General features: G+C 40.6%; 1 protein-coding gene and 1 long non-coding RNA gene across 2 annotated transcripts; both read right to left on the reverse strand.

The window, feature by feature from the left end:
• Nucleotides 1-1,940: 1,940 nt before the first annotated feature.
• Nucleotides 1,941-4,617, reverse strand: LOC311056988. The gene is made up of 4 exons (XR_014601936.1): nt 4,564-4,617; nt 4,348-4,433; nt 3,504-3,558; nt 1,941-2,345 (listed from the first exon to the last, which is right to left on the reverse strand). It is a non-coding gene; the product is annotated as an uncharacterized lncRNA (long non-coding RNA).
• A 4,374-nt stretch (nt 4,618-8,991) lies between these two features.
• Nucleotides 8,992-15,127, reverse strand: chrne (cholinergic receptor, nicotinic, epsilon). The gene is made up of 12 exons (XM_084074751.1): nt 14,951-15,127; nt 14,440-14,573; nt 14,111-14,155; nt 13,862-13,971; nt 13,578-13,733; nt 13,396-13,496; nt 11,614-11,814; nt 11,005-11,119; nt 10,730-10,844; nt 10,141-10,354; nt 9,452-9,585; nt 8,992-9,311 (listed from the first exon to the last, which is right to left on the reverse strand). The coding sequence occupies exons 1-12, from the start codon at nt 15,012-15,014 to the stop codon at nt 9,144-9,146; spliced, it is 1,557 nt and encodes a 518-aa protein (XP_083930877.1). The 5' UTR covers nt 15,015-15,127; the 3' UTR covers nt 8,992-9,143.
• Between the last annotated feature and the right edge of the window lie 3,779 nt (nt 15,128-18,906).

Consider the following 18,906-nt stretch of genomic DNA (forward strand, 5'->3'; position numbering starts at 1 on the left):
TTTATTGAAAAATACGGACTAATACATTGCACAAAGACTCCGAAGCACTCCAACTGTATTGATGCAAACAGCAACATATCGTATTGTTTGACTTTGTTTCGTATCGTATCGTTTTGCAATGCAAATAATCGATTGTATCTATACTAAGTAGGCTACTTTAATTTGCTCATGTGTGGTCTATATAGCCTGGTAAACCCTTATTTTTTTTAACTCTATAGACCCCTTAACAGACGACGTCACACTGATAAGAACCAGTATGCGTGCAACCAGTATGCGCTAAATGAAACCCATTCTATCAGGTCTCGCTAGGACGCGCCTCACTAGCCAACACACAAGAGGGGGTTGGGATGTGCTGAAACTAGCGCACCCCGAAACAACAGGTTGGAAATTGATTGCGTGAAACAATCACCTGCGCATCCAGTCTCAATGTTAGTAAACAATTAATTGGTCTAAAATGGAAATGAGATTTCTGGAGGGAGGGTTTACCAGGCTATGGTCTATAGGCACACATGGGGCAAATCCGGTGGTATTCACCTGGTATTGCTAAACGTAACCTCAGGAAACTATGCCTAAACCTAACCCTATTCCTAAACGTAACCTCAGTAAAACGGTGCTAAAACCTAACCTTATTTCTAACCTTATCCTCAGTAAAACAAATACAAGAATACAAGAACCGCTGGTTTGCGAAAAAATGGGGGTGAGCGTGTTTTGGGCCGAGTCTTCCGGTTACCTCTACTAGGTACTATCTCCCCCCTTACAGATGCAGTGAGAGTACTGTTCACTCATCTTGTAAGGGCCTGGTAGTTAAAAACCTATGGTGCAAGACAGGGCCAGTGGGTCATTCGATAGAGTTGAATCTAGGTTGAATCTGTGTGTTGGTTAAACAACCAGGCTAGTGCTTGAGTTGTGTATGCACCTTAGGACCTCAATGGAAACAAGTCCTCAGGACTTTTTGGAGTTATCTTTTTAGACCAAGTGTATGGCTGTAGACAGTCGTGCTGTTTGCATTTCTGTCTAAAGTATTAAATCAATCAATCAAAACCAGGAGTGGTGGCAACTCCACTTTGAAGGGAGGTTGTTTAATGTGTGTTGTGTTGTCTAAATGTGCTATTTTTTAAAAGGTGAAGTTCAGTTATTTTGAAAGTCTTCTGTAAGTTTGCATTTGTGTTTCCCCCATGGGCTAATTTGTATTTGTATTTCTATTACATCCCCTGGATGTTCTCAGGGATGTACACTTGTATGGTGGATAGTTTCAGGAGAATCACATTTATTTCATCTTTTTGTGGCAAGCTTTGAGCAACCTGACTACTGGTTCACATTGTTCAGCTATCTGTAGCTGTTGTTGGGTAATGCTGTTTAGTTTCAGTTCACATGAAAATTACAAAACAGTGGCCTGGCAGTTGTCGTTTTTGCAGGGGCGCCATGGGCTCCTGTGATGGCCACCATGAATGCACTTCTTGTTTGGGCCTGACACAAGAATTATTGGAGGCTATTGAGACACAGGCAGCTGAGCTGCCAAAATTAAGGTGACAAAATGAGCCCTCTGCCATGGACTAAAAGGCATAAAATGTGGGCCAAATAGACCCCTTAACAGACAACGTCACACTGATAAGAACCAGTATGCATGCAACCAGTATGCGCTAAATGAAACCCATTCTATCAGGTCTCGCCAGGACGTGCCACACTAGCCAACACACAAGAGGGGGTTGGGGTGTGCTGAAACTAGCGCACCCCGAAACAACAGGTTGGAAATTGATTGCGTGAAACAATCACCTGCGCATCCAGTCTCAATGTTAGTAAACAATTAATTGGTCTATATAGCCTGGTAAACCCTCCCTCCAGAAATCTCATTTCCATTTGATTTCTGGAGTGAACTCAGGCCCAATATGTTGATTGATTGATTGATGTACTTTATTTAGTAAGACATGTGAACAGTACATGACAGTACATAACAGTACATGGAAGTACAAATTCACAATACAAGGTCTACTAAACTGGAAAGCTCATTAAGCACTAAGCTTGTTTAAGATGAGATCCCCATGCACACAAATCATGATGACATATAAGAGACAGACAGATATACACGCTACTATACAGAATGTCATACAATCAGTTTACAGGTTACTGGTATGAAAAGTGAAAAATATGTTGCTGTTGAGGTTCCGTTCCTGCTCCAGTGGAGGGAGTTTGGGACATCTCTCAGTTCCTCAGTCCCAGAAAACAGTTTCTGTGTGTGGAGATTATTTGCAGATGCTCAGGAAGGCGTGGGATGGCCCTGGTGGGGTGCCTAAATTCAATAGAGGCTGCAGTGCATGAGACAGGCTATGTCCAGTACGCTCCAGAGACTGGAAATGAAAGTACACACAAACGTACTCAAGAAAGAGCCAGTAATTGCAATCATATCTGATTCTGAACTACAATAAAGATGGCAAATAATCTACTGTCCAATCAGGTGCACTGCTACTTCCAATAACTTTGATGTTGTCAACCATTCGGTGTCCTACACGACACTCGGTGGAGTTTCTCAATGGAAGAGTACTAGAGAGACCACCTCCAACCACAGCAGATGTGCTACATTGTATTAAAATACTCAAGCTGGTTCTATTTTTTAAAGAATCAAGAAGGTTTATTCAGCTGTGTTCTATCTTGTTTCCTGTGTCTCTCCCCCAGGTACTACCCCTCCACCCCCGCCCTACAGCTGCAGTGAGTTGAATCTGCATGCTGGTCACACAACCGGGCTAGTGCTCAAGTTGTATGTGCACCGTGGTCGGTCACACTCCACTTTCGCAAATGTTCGCCTATAATGACATTGCAAAAATAGGGATACCAGATTGAGTGTTGTTAAAAAAGGTACACATCCGCTGCATAATTGCATATACAGATGTTATACCGAGGTTCAAGTGAAGAGTAACTGAAAAATGTTAGCAGAAAGAACAGCCCAAGTGCACCAGGTAACACAAGGTACATGAGAGGCAGGAAGAGTGAGGTGGTTTAGGTCTTTGTATGTTCTGATGTAAATTTTCAGTAATCATAACTCATAGTATGTGGTGGTGTCCTGGCTATTGTGAATGTGTGTAGCCGGGCTGGGGTCGTATTTGTGTTCCCCACTAGTGCTACCGTGCAATGATTTCATGATCAATGCTCTCCACTTTGTTAATTAATTAATCATTAATTCATAGCGTTAATTCACAATGCATCACATTGTGATGCGTTTTTAGCTTGTAGTTCTGCTATTTCACTATTCTTCCTATGCTTTTTGAATCTCACTCCTGACTAACCCATATTCCAACAAAAAACTAAAATTAGTTTTTTTTTTTTTTTTTTTTCATTTTCTGTGAGGGAACTGGGGAGGGTGGGGTATATGTGGGGTTGTATGTCTTTATATTTGAAAAGTCTAAACTAAACTAGAAACCCAGGTAAAAAAAACGAATTAAAACTGAAATTGAAAACATAAAGTCAAAACAAAACACAAATAAAAACAAATGAAAAATTCAAAACATAACCTTGCTGATTTTAGGGCTGGCAACGCTCACTGTGTCCACAGGAGGGCAACTGAGACTGTGGAATAAAAACAAGGTGATTAATAGCTGTGTATCAGATACTGTGCAAATTACGTATTCCCTGAGCAGAAAATGTAAGCCAAATGAATTAATTAAAACATATGTAGCAGGGCTAGGAAAAGCAATGACTACGCCACCCACACATATAGGAATGAGGGATCCTTTAAACACATTAACCATATACTGTATATATATAGATATATAGGACTGAACAAGGTAAGGTTCCCCAGGAAGGTACGGGTTCAGAATTAACAGAACCAGAGGCTGATGTATCAAATGTGTCAAGTTTATTCAACAGTTGTTATAAAAATAGTCAGGTTAAAATACAGAACGGAAGAAAGCGGTTAGTGTTACGAGTTCTGCAAAAAGGGACTGAACTCAAGAGGCAAAGGGGGCAATAAGGGTAAGGGCTTCGGGGCCTCTAAAGTAAATATACAGAAATTAAACAAATCAAATCCAAATAATGCAAAACCAAAAGAAAATAAAGTAAATAAGTAACCAAAAGCAAATAAGCAAATCAAAACAAACTACAAATAAGCAAAACCAAAACCAAAGTCATGCAATGCTAGCTAATGGCCCAGTATAGCTCTGTCCTCAGTCAACCCTATTGCACTCAGTCTAAATAGTATTTATATATATATATATGGCACGGTGGGAAAAACAGTGATTTACAGTTCAGCTCCTACAAAAATCAAATAATAAAACATTAGACCAACCCTCCAACAATTCATCAATTCATTAGGCTCCTATAGCAAGATGACAAAATACAGAAAAATAACAAACATACCCAAATAGTCAATGTATGCTCATGGCTCCAATTGATAAAGGCCTGCACAGCCACAGAGTACTGCTACTCAAAGGACCTGGAGGCTTCTGGAAGTACAGATATATATTAGTATAATTAACAACAGGCCTAATATGGTCAGCCTATATAAACTCTTATACATATACTATTGTTACAATGAGTTATAAAAACCTTGTCATTTGTTTCAGATTGTCTTACCAAGAATTAGTCTGTACCCCTCATGCCTCCAGGTCTCTCTCACAAACACTCAAACCAGGCTTCTGGCTAGACAGGAGGCCACTAACCTGGCCACCCCTCTTTATGCACTTTCCTTAAAGGGCCAGTGCTACACATAGTAGATCAGTTTATTGTGATCTAATTTTATGGTTACTTAGCTAACAGCCATGCTAACAGCTATTAAACCTCATATTGTGCAGAAGTACATACAGTATGTAGCTTTCTTTTACCCTGCAAGTACCATAGTTCCCACTATTCTTGCCTACCCCTCAGCCGGCCCACAGTGCCCCAAACCCCCAACCCAGAGTTGCTTTTCCCCCCTCCTCCCTTCTCCCAATCTCCCATATCTCAGCTGCCCTGCTCACTTGACAGATTGCTGAATGTGCCTGCAGTGCCTTTAGCACCCCGATTTATACTTACTGCATTGTACAACAGAACATAAATTAGGCATTATACTCTCCCCCTCCCACATGTTTATTCACTGTCTATACCAACTCATCCTGACACCATGTTTATACCTTTCATTTTGTTAAAAGGCACAGTATCATATACCCTCTCAAGAGCTGCTTCAGCAGTCATATGAGTGGACTGATTCCCTTCTGTTCCAAGGATACATTCCATGTGAATCCCACCCTAGGCTACGACCTCTTTTTAGATTACTCAATTTAAATAACGTGGGGAGTATTTCTACTTCTACACCGATCCTAGCTCTCATAAAAGCCTGTTGAATCAGAGCAGAGGACTACATTGTCCACCTTCACTTCATCAACCCAACTCATTGCCCAGAGCCCACCAAAAATTGTATTTGATGAGTTACTGGTCAAATAGTTGAACTGAAAACCCTTTTTAAATATCCACTGGAAGCTTGTTAGCATGTTGTAGCAATGCTAATGGATAAATGGATATTAATGGTATCAGCTAGCCAGTGTCAGTTTACCCTATCCTGTTTACTTAAGTTCCAGTGCCCTTGCTCTGACCACACCCATCTTCGAACTCGGCCTTATCGTGATCTCAACTACACAGTTTCATTACTGCACCTTGCAAGGTTGTGATGCTATTATGTTGACCAAATCTGTCCATGGACATATAAACACTACACATAGACTCACAAAATGAAAACAATACCAGCCATGCTGTAATCTATGGTAAAAATAAGCTATGCCAAATTGCCAAATCCAACTTTTGGACCTATGGGATACCTTGAACCAGTATTTATCTGCAGGTATAGAGCTCCAATACTGACTTAAGTGCCATTTCACTTCACTTTGGATCACTTTGACAAGCTCATAATTTTCCTGTGACCCCCATAGCATATCCACCTCGACCTCTGGCTAGCCAGGGTGGTGTAATTGTCCAACATATGAAAACTCCCCCATTTTGTTCATTTCCCTTTCCTCATAAACGTTTTTCCTTTAATTCTGCCCTGCAAACTTCCAGTGCTCGTCCAGTAGGCACATTGTGGGAACAACTGTGGGAACAGCAAATTCATAGTTCATCATTCTTATTCAGTGGTGCCTCCCCAATTTCTAAACAAAGCTGGGATTGACGAGGTGTGAAACCACCCCCAGCACAACAATAATGCCCTTGCTTGCACCACATCTAACTGCTACAACAACCATGTTGAAGTAGCCGAAACATTATACATCATATAAAGTGTTTCTATCAGCACCCCATGTGTTCCCTGACAGACAGATGTGAACATAGTCTTACAGTATCTACTGAGACTCTGAACTCCCACTTATCAGCCCACCCCACCACCTCCTTATTCAAAGCACTTTGTACCTGCTTTGCTATATAAATTACATGTTACATTTATTGTATTTCCCAGATCTCCTCATCATCCGCAGGAAGAGACAGACCGTAACCGTGCCCAATTTGTGCCCAGACACTGAAGGCTCGGGGAGAGAATTTAGACGAGTGGAAAATGGTGATTACGGCGATGTGGATGATGTCTGTAGAGAGGCAGGGAGGAGAAAGCCAAGGAGTTGATGATGGAGTTGAAGAAGAAGAAGATGAGATGGAGATGGCAGCAAACGATTAGGTAAGGCGGGTGTGGGAGGGGAAGTGAAGGAGCAGGTGATGGAGATGGAGGAGAGAGCAAGTGCCTAGCTTCCTGCTTTGAAATTGAGTCTATATAGGAAGTGACAGTTCATATAGTTTCGCTGTTTTACCCCTGCTGGTGTCAGATTTGTTTTTTCTCCATTCAAGTGGGTGGGTTTTTGATGAAAAAAAGGCTTGATTTTATTGCCTTAATAAACATTGTCATAAATACTATATGCTTCCAGTCGCTAGTTTAAAGTCTTCTTTCAATCATCATATGCGTTTTGGTAAATTAAGGTCCCATTTATTTTCAAATTGACGATAAAGTAGGGTATGCTCTAGGAGGGGCGGGATGATTTGATTGACAAGCTACACAACCAATAGAATTCATTCCCCGCGCTCCCCGACTCTTTTATACAGTCTATGGGAGAGAGAGCAGGGTGGAGAGGGAAAAGAAACCTGTTCAGCATTAGAGTGACTGAATTTTTTGATTTTGACAGTCAGGAGTACTACTGTATTATTTATTACGTATCACTGCTGTCTCGTCACATTTTCATGTTTCTCCCATATTTCTCTCTTTCATTATTTCCAGATCACTCATAGTGGTTTGCCGAAACAAATGACCTAATTACATCAGTCAATCTGAGGATGAGGATGGATTTTTATTTTAAAATACTCTCAAAATGCAAAGTTGGTTTGCTTTCTTCACCATTGCAAACTTATTTCTCTCTGTCTGCATGTAGTAACATAGTTTGTAACATGAATAAAAACATTGCTACACTAGTAGTATCAAAACAATTACTCCCTTTATTCAAAGTATAGATTATCTCCTAGCCTAAAACAGAGAGAACAGGAGATTAAGTCAATTCAATGAATTCACTACAAATATTTGTTAATTATTTTCTATAATCTTTGATAGCTCATTATTATTATTATTAGTAAGGAGGTGGAATGCTGACTGAGTTACAGCGGTGAAATATCTCATCTAGCTCACTTCATCTTCAAGATAGGAAAGGAAACCAGGGAGGGAAACTTAATAGCCAAGTACCACAGTACTTCATCAATACTTCAATCGGATAATCAAAAAAAGATAATAATATTAATCAAAACATGATATTCTTATCAGGATCAGCATTACATGCATGTCAAATAAATAATACCAAATACGGAATATTCACTACCCATCAATTGTATCTAAAATGTTAAACCAAGTACAACAAAACCAGTTACTTCAAGTAACGGCTTGACATTCTAAAGTTGACCACTTCAGAGTTTATGTAACATTCAGTTCTCAATAAACCATCCATGTAATGCCAATAGTCATCTCATAGTGAAATAGATGGTATAATGGTGGTTATAATAGTTAACATTAACAAGCTGACAACCTGGTGCTATTTCATGATATTAGTCTCCAGTACATTATAAACTATATCTTATCTTAGTGGACACTGTCTGAGCGCAGCTGGCCTTAGGCATGGCAGAGACTATGTTTTGCACCCTGTCTGTCCGTCCGTCCGTCCGTCCGTGTGTGTGTGTGTGTGTGTGTGTGTGTGTGTGTGTGTGTGTGTGTGTGTGTGTGTGTGTCCGTTGCCCCGCCCGTCTGTGAACAGCTAATCTCCGGCACTGTTGGCTTGATCGCAGCGAAACTGTGCACACTCTCCCTGGGTGCCAATTCAGAACCTCTGCCCCAAATTTTTCACATGGGCCTGTTATAGCACCACCAGGAGGCCGATTTTTGCAATACAATTTGTTTTATATTACTCCCACAAATGTTGTCCAAACATCACGCAAATCGGTACAGTGATCAATACGGATCCGTCCGATTTTTCACATTCCAGCCTGATTGGCAAATTCCGAACATTGCTGTCCCACACTAACCTACCTGACCTGGCGGAGACCTGTGCTCCGAGGAGCACTTTCTTTTCAAGATTTATGAAATACATGTCCTAATATAATTTGCAATAGATATCAGATATAATACATTTCACGCATCATATTGAGAAGTGTTTAAGCAAATCACAACAAACATACCAGTGGCACAATGATACACCTCATTGTCATCTACTGCTATAAAGATGTAGAACGTAATAGACTCCAAATCAGAGTTGGCTGACTGATGTTACATGCTTAGGTTCAGATAAGACAAAAAAATGCAGGGGTATCTGCAGTATTTGTAGACAGACTGGGGCTGCATCATGGCTTGATTCTTCAAAATATCATTGCACTCCATGCACATTCTCTCACAAACAGACAATGCTTTTCAAATAATGTCTTATTAGAGTGAGTCTCTGCATCTTGTGAGAGACATTTGCACTTTCCACCCTGTGTGAGCAGGAACCTGAGCAGTACTTTATATCATCATCCTCAATGTGAATAATAGGTTTTTATTGATATTAAATCCCTGCTCCACACACTCAACCCTGAATTGTAGCATGAAAGGAAAAATGCAGGATGGCTAGCTCCTATAGATAGCGTGAGGTGCAAGGAAACCATGATAAGATTCTGATGGTGGTAAAGGCTTTTTAAGTGGGGATATATCTTTTATTCCCCCCAGGAAATGGAAACTCTGGCGCCGTGTTGAAGTGTCCCGTTAGGAAGATAATCACTGTGCCCAAAAGGAAGAGCAGAAGGGCGGCCCAGAAACACACCTTGTCAACCATCTTTCCAATCAGTACCCAGTTTTCAACTTCCTATTTGAAAGAGAGAAGATGAAGGAGAGAATATAAAGAAACACTATTGTATAACGTATATATTAGCTATTGAATTTGCATTTCATTTGAGATAATTTGTCTATAAGTTAAAGGGTAGCTGATTCCAAAGAAACACTTACAGATCCAAAATCGTTTTGCTGCTTTGTGCTCTCAGCAATGAAGTTACAGGCATCCACACACTCCTTTATCTCAGGTGCAGCTTTGGCCAAGCTCTTATACAAATTGGCTGTGGTGCTGATATCTATTTCATCCACTAGAGGGGGTAAGACACCAACAGTTAGATAAAACCACACACCATTAAGCCAAATGTATACTTTGTATACAAATGTATACAGTATGCTTACCAAAAATCAAATAAGAATTGTCGAGCAACGCTATTGTATGACAAAGGTTAGAGTAATTGTTGTCATAATAAGGTTACCAGATCATCAAAGGGCTGGAGAATGTGTGTATGAATCCTGCTGCACATACCATATCCATTTTTGATCAACTTATATCATTTAACATTTACAGTTTGAGGTATCAGGGCATAGTCACACCTAGCCACAGATCGCATTCAGATCATAGTTTTTTTTACACTTTTCTGGGAGTCCATAACTTTCAATACTTTCTACTTCTCAAAGTGTAACTGTGGTAATCATGAACATGACATACAATGCTGTGATCATATTACTATAATGATATGTACGTAACTGCAAAGTATTTTTTATAAGAAAAGTTGTTAGAGTATGTGCAACAAAATACCAGATTGGGGCTTGACAAAAAAACAACAACAACATTGAAGTAGTTTGAGGATTATAGTTCTTACTAAATGTTCCTGAGAAACCATGCCTCTCTTTCTGTTTATCAAACAACATCTCGCTGCGTGGTTGTTTCAGGACATATTCCTCTGCTCTCTGCATCAGGCCAAAGGAGCTACGCCGACGTTCCCTCACACCATTAACCTCTGGACCCTTCTCTTCACCTTCGTCCTCCACTAGAGGGGGCATGCCTAGGAAGCGAGGCACCACCCGCAGGAAGATCTGAGGGAGTCAGAAAAGGTATGACCAGCCCATTTACCCATTAGTCCACTGGTTCTGAGGATGTGGTCAAGGGACCCCAAGGGGTCCTTGAGGAGGGTCCAGGGGGTCCCCAGCTAAATGATTGAAAGTTAGGAAAGGGCCATTTGGTTCCATTTTGGACACCCTCAGAATTAAATTAGCTCTGAGGATTTTACAGTGTAGATTGGGGTCCCAGAGATAAAAACCCATGTCAAACTGGAGGTCCTTAAAATGGAAAAGGGTGAGAATCACAGCATTAATCCAATCACAATCATGGCTTGAATGGACCTGGTAGGGTGCAGGGGATGGGGGTTTGGGTTATCATACACATGGTGTCGGTGCATCATAGGTACGTACATGTTTGAGGCTCTGGGACATGGTGTGTGTCCGGGGATTGCGCAGGGAGAAGTTGAGCACCACAATTTGGTTGGTTGCGATAAGTGTAGTCACAGACATGACAAAGATCAGGTACCTTAGGGAGACATTAAAGGATTGAGTAGCATGAGGTCATGTGGAGTAAATAACCACCGAGAACTAGACAAGCCGGGATGAGAAGGATAAAAACACTGAAGGGGTTATTATTACAGTACGTAGAGTAGTATGTAATGTGTGAAGAACACACACTGACTCACTTTCCAATGAGAGGCACAGAGAGAGACGTCTCAGGGACCTTCCCTGCAACAAGAATCAGGAAGACAGTCTGACCAAGCAAGACCGAGATGGATACAGTCAGCTTCTGTCCCCCAGCTGTGAAGGGAGTCACAGGGACTGAGAGAGTTAGTGCATTCTCAAGTATGGGACCAAACATATTCAGCACAGATAAGTCCATGTGTATCAAAAGCTATGTAATATCATTATAGTAATTAAATAGTTATTTGATACACTTTGGAATAATTTGCTTCGCAGTTATCATAGCTATTATTTCTTTAATGTCGTTGCTGTCGGTCAGAAACGTTCCATCTACATATTTCAACTTTTTTCATAAATGAATGCCCTACTTCATCATACAAGTGTTGCTCAAAAGTAGTGAAAATAGCAGATGTGACGTGTTGTGAGCTCACTATTTTAAAATAATTTATAAAAGGACATACAAGGTTCCCAACCGGCAGCAGTGATATGAAGAGTGATTGTTGTTACATGCAATCTGTAACAATGTAGCAAGATTATTATTATTATCATAATTTGTTTATTTTTGTTGTAGTTGTTGTTATTGTTTTGTGGGATGGCATGGCACTACAGACCCTGAGCAGGTAGGAAACAGGCTAGGACGACCAGGGAGGAGGTGAGGGAGCAGGGCAGGATGACATTGATGATCCAAAAAAGAGGCTTCCTCTGGATGACCAGGTTGAAGGAGATCTCCTGATACTCCAGCTCGTCAGGAGAGTAGCGTGGGTTGATCAGCTTCCTCCCCGGACGATGCACAATGGCCCACTCACCGTTCTCTAGGGGATCACCACAGAATACCAGTCTATAGACGAGCAACACATACAGAGCTGTGATGCAGAATGTAAACATTTCATTTAACTGCGGTCTACCTGACGTCCCTATTTTGGGCATGTCATTCTGAATCTAGGCGAACCTTTCCCCAAGTAAAAACAAATTGCAGATCTACTCTTGTGAGCTTTTAGATCTTGTAGGCTTTTTTTCTCCATTCGTTGTGACAAAGTCTAATAGGATTGGTTACATACCCAAGTGGTTGGGTAGGGTAAGTGTTAAATAGCTCTATATTCTGATAGTACTCATTGCTATAGAGCAGGGGTTTTCAACTGATTTCGACCCAGGGACCACCATCCTGACTAAAAGCAACCTGGGGACCACCACTATTGTGCGTGGCGGGTCCATCATAGACCCACCCCACACAATAGTGGTGGGGGGTTCATGTACCACAGGAAGCTGGAGAAAATAGCTATAATATCAATATAATATCTAATAAAATACAGCGATTTTGTTTGAATATGATGGAAAATGATTAAGGATTACTGTGATTATGGTAAGCTCACATTTCATATTACACACACACAATACAGTAAGAACTCCTGTAAGTTATTAAAAGTAAAAAAATAAAAGTTTAAAAAAAAAAAGTTTTTTTTTTTTTTTTTTGGCCAGGGACCACCTGCAATACCTCCGCGGACCACCAGCTCCAGCTCTTTATTAAACAGAAAATGCATTTTCAGTGCTCTCTCCTGATTGGCTTAAATTGTGTTACCTACCTGAAAATGTACTATATTCTGTTTACAAAAGAGCTGGAGAGACCCCTGTGACCGAACAAATGCTCTATAGCAATGATTACTATCAGAATATAGTACTTTAACCTTTTTTAACAAAAAACAAAAAATCACTTACCCTACCTTTAACTTTGAATTCTCTGCAAGTGTGTATACAGTAAAATCTTTGATGTTCATTCAAAGGTAGGGTGAATGATATTTTGTTGTTAAAATAAGTGTAAAATACTGTAGCTCTATATTCTGCTACTACTCATTGCTAGAGTGTTTGTTCCGTGACAGGATGCTCGATGTCTCTCCAGCTCTTCAGTAAACAGAAAATGCCTTTTTTATTATTGTTCTTTTATCGGGATACCACTTTGATCCAATCAGTATAGAGAACTCAGGCAGGATACAGATTAAACAAGTGAAATTAGAAGTGATGGAAAGTAGATATACCGGTACTGTAGCTAAATCCGGCATGTTTACACTTACTCACCTGTATGTATTACACAATGTCATAGTGTTCATTAATATACACTGTCCAGACCAAATAAATAAGTAAAGTGATGAGACAAAGAAAGGAGCAGACAAAATTGGAACTGGAACACTATAAAATTAAGTTGATAAATGCTGGAGAGTCGGGGAGACCTCTGTTACTGAACAAACACTATAGCAATGATTATTACTATCAGACTATAATGCTTTAAAATTTTAACGAAAAGTCATTTGTTTTAACCAAAGAATATCACTTGCCCTATCTTTAACCTTGAGAGTGTACAAATGTAACCAAATGGACCAATAAGGGTCCATGTACAGTACCTGTGAAGGCTGCAGGGTCAATATCTACCCACTCTATCGTTTGCCCACTCTCATCAAGAGCCAAGATGAGGTCCACTTCGTTAGCGCTGTATGTCTGGGACCTGGAGTGGACAGCAGAAGCCATGGGATATATAATATCATATGCATTCCCTAATATATTCAACAATGTTATTATATCATACCTGAATACCATGGAGCAGTTTTGCCAATCAAAGGGGAAGAAGGTGATCTCAACTGCACAAGTACTGCGATAGATGGCAGGAGGTAGCCAGTACATCCAACCCCCGTCAGTGATCAACACGTTGGCATAGTATGCAACATCAAATTTACCATCGATGCTACAGAAACGGCAAGAAGAGATGTTTAAGATCCCAGAGACTTAACACAGGAACCGAAAAGACACCCGATATGGGGACATGGCAAGCAAGGGTAAGAGGCAGGATCACCCCCTCCTGAAATGGCTTACTTGTTCTCAAGGACAATGTCAGGGAGCCACACGGTGCTTGGAGGCACACGAATAACTTCAATGCCATAATAATCTGATTTGTTCCATGTGAGGCGATAATCGGTCCATTGCTTTGGGTGTAAGGTTAAAGAAGAGTCAATGGGACAATGCAGAGAGAATAAGTGAGAGAATAAATAAACAGAGGTAAATCAACATGTAAACTTTGTGGGAGAATAGGAGAGTTGCCAAGAGAACAACAAAATAACTCACAATCTCAATCCAGACATTGGTCGTTAAAGTCTCTTCCTTTTCGTTCTGTAGGATATGTGAAACAATATATGAATGAACGTAAACAAAGAGCAGAACTGGTGTCATGCCGACATTATATCCAGTACATGATTGTTGATTCTGTCCATCTATGGGAATGCATGCTCCATAAAGCATTCTATATGTATTTGAATTGTATAGTTATTATACTATCAACTACACCCATGAGACATTAAGTACACATGAACCCGGTCCAGTTTTACACATTACGAGTTCAATTATAACAACATTTTTTGTTCCTAATGTGAAGTATTAGTAGTGGGTTCTCTCACCAGGGAGATTAGATTGGTGAGGGTCATTTTGAGTTGGACCTGAAGCTTTTCTTCAGGATGCTCTACCGGGCGAATATTCTTGTTGTAACGACCGAACAGGTGACTGATCAACTCTGATTCCTCGTTACAGCCCACTGCATGGAGAATGCGAGAATAGGACGAGAGAGAAGGATTTCATGTTTGAAAGGCACCTAGACACAGTAGGCCTATTCTATGAATTATACAGGTGTAATAAAAACTATTATCTGACCTCCTCCAGCCACATAGTCATATCACAGTGTTTTGAAGAAATGCTCCAAACTGTACAAATCCTGCCATGATTATTCTAACAATGTAGGCTACATTCTTGGTGCTGCTGTCAACATTTCTGAGGAGGCATGACATATAGAAATATCCCTCCTGTATATAAATCTTAAGAGTTTGGCAAGTGGATGTTACAGAATAAACACAGTGTGTCGAAGGAGGACGAGCAAAGAGTTTTGATTCAAGCCCCTAATCAGTGCATACTTACCATTTATAACAAAAGTCCCCAAAGTACATAAAACCAAAAATGTCCAAAATGAACGGCTTGCCATTGCTGTGCTCTCTTCTTGTGTTTACAGTTGTTGTTATTCCTTCAGATTGTGCACGTATGAAAGTAAGAAAGAAAGGCAGAGGTTATTTCCGAGTGGCTTGTAGGCGTCCCCCCCCCCCCCCCCCCAGACCTGCTCCCCCAGCTGTCGTTCCCCATGGCTCGGATTACATAGCAGCCGGGAAGCGCTAAACTTGATCTTAAAGTCACACTCAGGTCGTTCACAATAATCATCATTATCATTAGGCACTGGCAATTAAATGGACCATGAAGACATTTCTGCTTTCAAAAAGCAGTCTAATCACATGCAAACTGAGAGCTAAGCTCTGAATGTCTTGAAAGTCACTATATGATATTATCACATGGCCCACTAAAAACATTTGGCCATACATTCTTCAAAGTGTGTGTGTGTGTGTGTGTGTGTGTGTGTGTGTGTGTGTGTGTGTGTGTGTGTGTGTGTGTGTGTGTGTGTGTGTGTGTGTGTGTGTGTGTGTGGGTGGGTGGGTGGGTGGGTGGGTGGGTGTGTGTGTGTGTGTGTGTGTGTGTGTGTGCGTGTGCGTGTGCGTGTTCGTGCGAGCGAGAGAGAGGGGGGAGAGGGGGGAGAGAGGGAGAGAGAGAATGCTTTTGGGTGCAGCTGAACAAGGTGAACAGGTGACAGCCTACGATGTGTCCAGAGTATTATTACATTCATCAGTGCCACTTGTTGCTTGCACAGCAGGTCTTCAGCGACGCAGTGAGTATCGAGTCTGTTTGGGTTGGAGGTTTTTGGTACTAAAGAAAGTTTGTGTGTGTGTGCGCGTGTGTGCGAGAGAGAGAATGAACAAATTAATTTAGATTTTTGTGCCTTGTCTTTAGACCCATCCCTTACGAGATTAAAATACACCAACAACATGATTATACGATGTTACAATCACTGTGTGTGTGTGTGTGTGTGTGCGTGCGTGCGTGCGTGCGTGCGTGCGTGCGTGCGTGCGTGCGTGCGTGCGTGCGTGCGCGTGTGTGTAACAAGGGGAGCAGACTAGTAGGCTATTGGGAATGTGCAATGTGAGTTCCACAGTCTGTGATGCATTTCTAAATATACAGATCAGTGGAAGAGAGATGAGCTCCTAGTAACAAGACCCCAGAAGGCCTCATTGCCCATGGTCAGTTAGAGCTTAATAACACCAGCAGGGTGTAGCAAGGCTAAACACATGAAAATGTCAGAATGGCACTGGCACTACTGTAGGAAGTGTGTCTCATGCATTGTATATACACTGTATGAACTTTGAATACTGTCAATAGATCAGAAAGATCTGTGCTTTAATTTAAAAAACACATCTTGAAATACTGAAAAAGTGTAAACTGTTACAGATTACAAATTTACAATCTAAATATTATAATGAATACAATAATCAGATTAACCCTGAATTGATACATTTGTTATTCCTTTCTAAATAAATGCTTGAAATCAGGATAGTGTATAATATGCACACCATAAAAACGAGTAAACGTTTTACTGTAAATAATCATGTTCTCAAATCAATATAAAGGTTGTCATGACATGTCAGAGAGCATCTTATCTAAATTACCACCTTGCAGTCTTTGCAGACCTTTGCCCGCAAGATTTTCAAGCGAAACCCTTTGGATAACCCTAAACCCTTTGGTTTAGTAACTGAAATCTAATGGCAATATTTACAGTTACATTTATTTTGCAATGTAACCCCATTACATGATTAGATGAAATATGTCACCTCACATTCCTGTATGTAGGTTAAAGATGCAATCTGGAAGTTATTTTACTTAATATTACATATTTTTTATGTTAATACAATATAACTAGCACATATGCTGTGGTTGGAGGTGGTCTCATTACTCATTCATTAAGAAATGTAGACCCTGGTGTTGGGTAGGACACCTACTGGTTAACCAGAAGTATTACGTGAAGCTCATAATATCTCCCCTGACCAAGCAGGGTTTGTCTTTTGGATGAGTGGAAGAAATGTTAGAATCCTGAGTAGGGCATAAAAGTTATAGATTGCAGATACAAATAATGCATTTTTTCCGTATTTTTCAATTTAATAGTTCTACATTTATAGTCATATGAATGAGCTAATGTTTAACTCAACAGCAATGGATAAATTAATCCACAACTAAAACGAATTAATTGGGCTGCCGAGTCCATCCATATGCAAATCAGAGATACATAATACCCTGTAGCTGCCTCAGCCATGTACTCCACAATTTATTCAGCAAGTCTTCAGGAACACTTGCTGAAGGGGCCCAGCAGGGCCAAAACCTAAGTAAAGGAGTTTTATATAATTATATTTGTATACCAAACATAAAAAGTGCACTCCTCGGAGCACATATCTCCACCAGGCCTGCTCACCTACCCAGGGTCTTGTCAGTCATGGGGTAATCTTGCATAGCCAGACCCTTCTCAGCTCTGCCTACTCTCCACCTCTTTCTCAGGCGGAGTAGGCGGAGCTGTGAAGGATCTGGCAAATATGCGAGACAAGTCATGGGGTACAACCGTCAGAACATAAGGAAGCTGCGGGAATGGGTAGGTTGGGTCATGATCCAATGAATCGGGGAAAGATTGCACGACCTATGGTTCAAGAGTTATTGGCCAAAGCGTGAAGTGGCCTGATGAGGCACCATGAGGCTGATTTGAAATTGTGTGGGAGTGTGCGTGCAAAGTTTCACGGTGATCGTTCCATTGGTGATTAGTTCTTCATCAACATACACACAGACTAGGGCCGAAAAACATAATCTCTGCCTCTGTTACACAGTTATTGTCAATTGTTACTCAATTATCACTGCCTTCTGGCCATGTTTTGTGACAAGTCACATCTTCTTAAAATGTACAGATTGTTCTCCAGCTAGAAAATACTTTCTCAGTTCGCTAATGCATTCAAAAATCACAAGTAAACTTTCAAAGAGCAAGCAGCTGGATATCTCTTTTAACCTTTTCTTAATCATGAATCATTTAGAGCAGGGGTCTTCAACAGGGGGTCCTCAGAGTTACTACAGGGGGGTCACCAAATCTTTGTATGATACTACTGTAGGATCATTCTTTTTACATTAACCACTTGAACCCCAGCATCCATATTCTAAGGGAAACAGCCAAAAATAGCAGATCTACAAGCTCACAACACTGTGAGCTTGTAGATCGGCATTTCGGAGAGGTTTGGTGTAAAGAGCAGACCGTACAGAATCAAAGGTCAAGTTTACTATTGAGGATTTAAGAAAATACACATGAACAAAAATACATTAATCTACAGTCACAACACTGATGATTGTGCTGTCAAACAAGTCTATGAAGCTATATGAAATCTATGACAATGTTTAATCTGCAACACAATTTTATTACAGGCTATGTAGTGGGGGTCCCTGCTTCATCTCTTTCTCAGCTCCGCAGGGTCCTTGGCCTGAAAAATGTTGAAGATCCCAGATTTAGAGAGTCTGGACATTGTTTTGTTACAGTAGCAACAGAGAGGACAAATAAAATATAAAACAAGTAATCAATTCATATTTAAAAAAATATATAAATATATTGATTGAATACTTTATTAAAGATTGTTAACAGTACAGGTAGTACAATTCTTAGAATTATTGTGCCAGTTTAACCACTTTCAACATGGCAGCCCTATTTTTTTGGCATGTCATTATTGTCAAAACTCAAATAAAAACATAGTGGAAATTAGCCTACTGGTATTTACAAGCATTTCGCAATAGGGAAGCTGCAGTGGTAACGTCCTTAAGTTGGCATGGAAAAGTATGGGAACCCCTGTGCTACAGTATGTACGCCAGTGACACAGTAACTGTGTGTGCTGCTGACTCTGCTGAGATAAGACTTATGAAAGTTTTACAACTTTCACTTTTAATACACATTTGAGTCAGTAGGGCTGAATACAATG

The sequence above is a fragment of the Gymnoscopelus microlampas genome (genome assembly GCF_963454915.1).
Source record: "Gymnoscopelus microlampas genome assembly, chromosome: 12".
In the NCBI taxonomy this organism is placed as follows: Eukaryota; Metazoa; Chordata; class Actinopteri; order Myctophiformes; family Myctophidae; genus Gymnoscopelus; species Gymnoscopelus microlampas.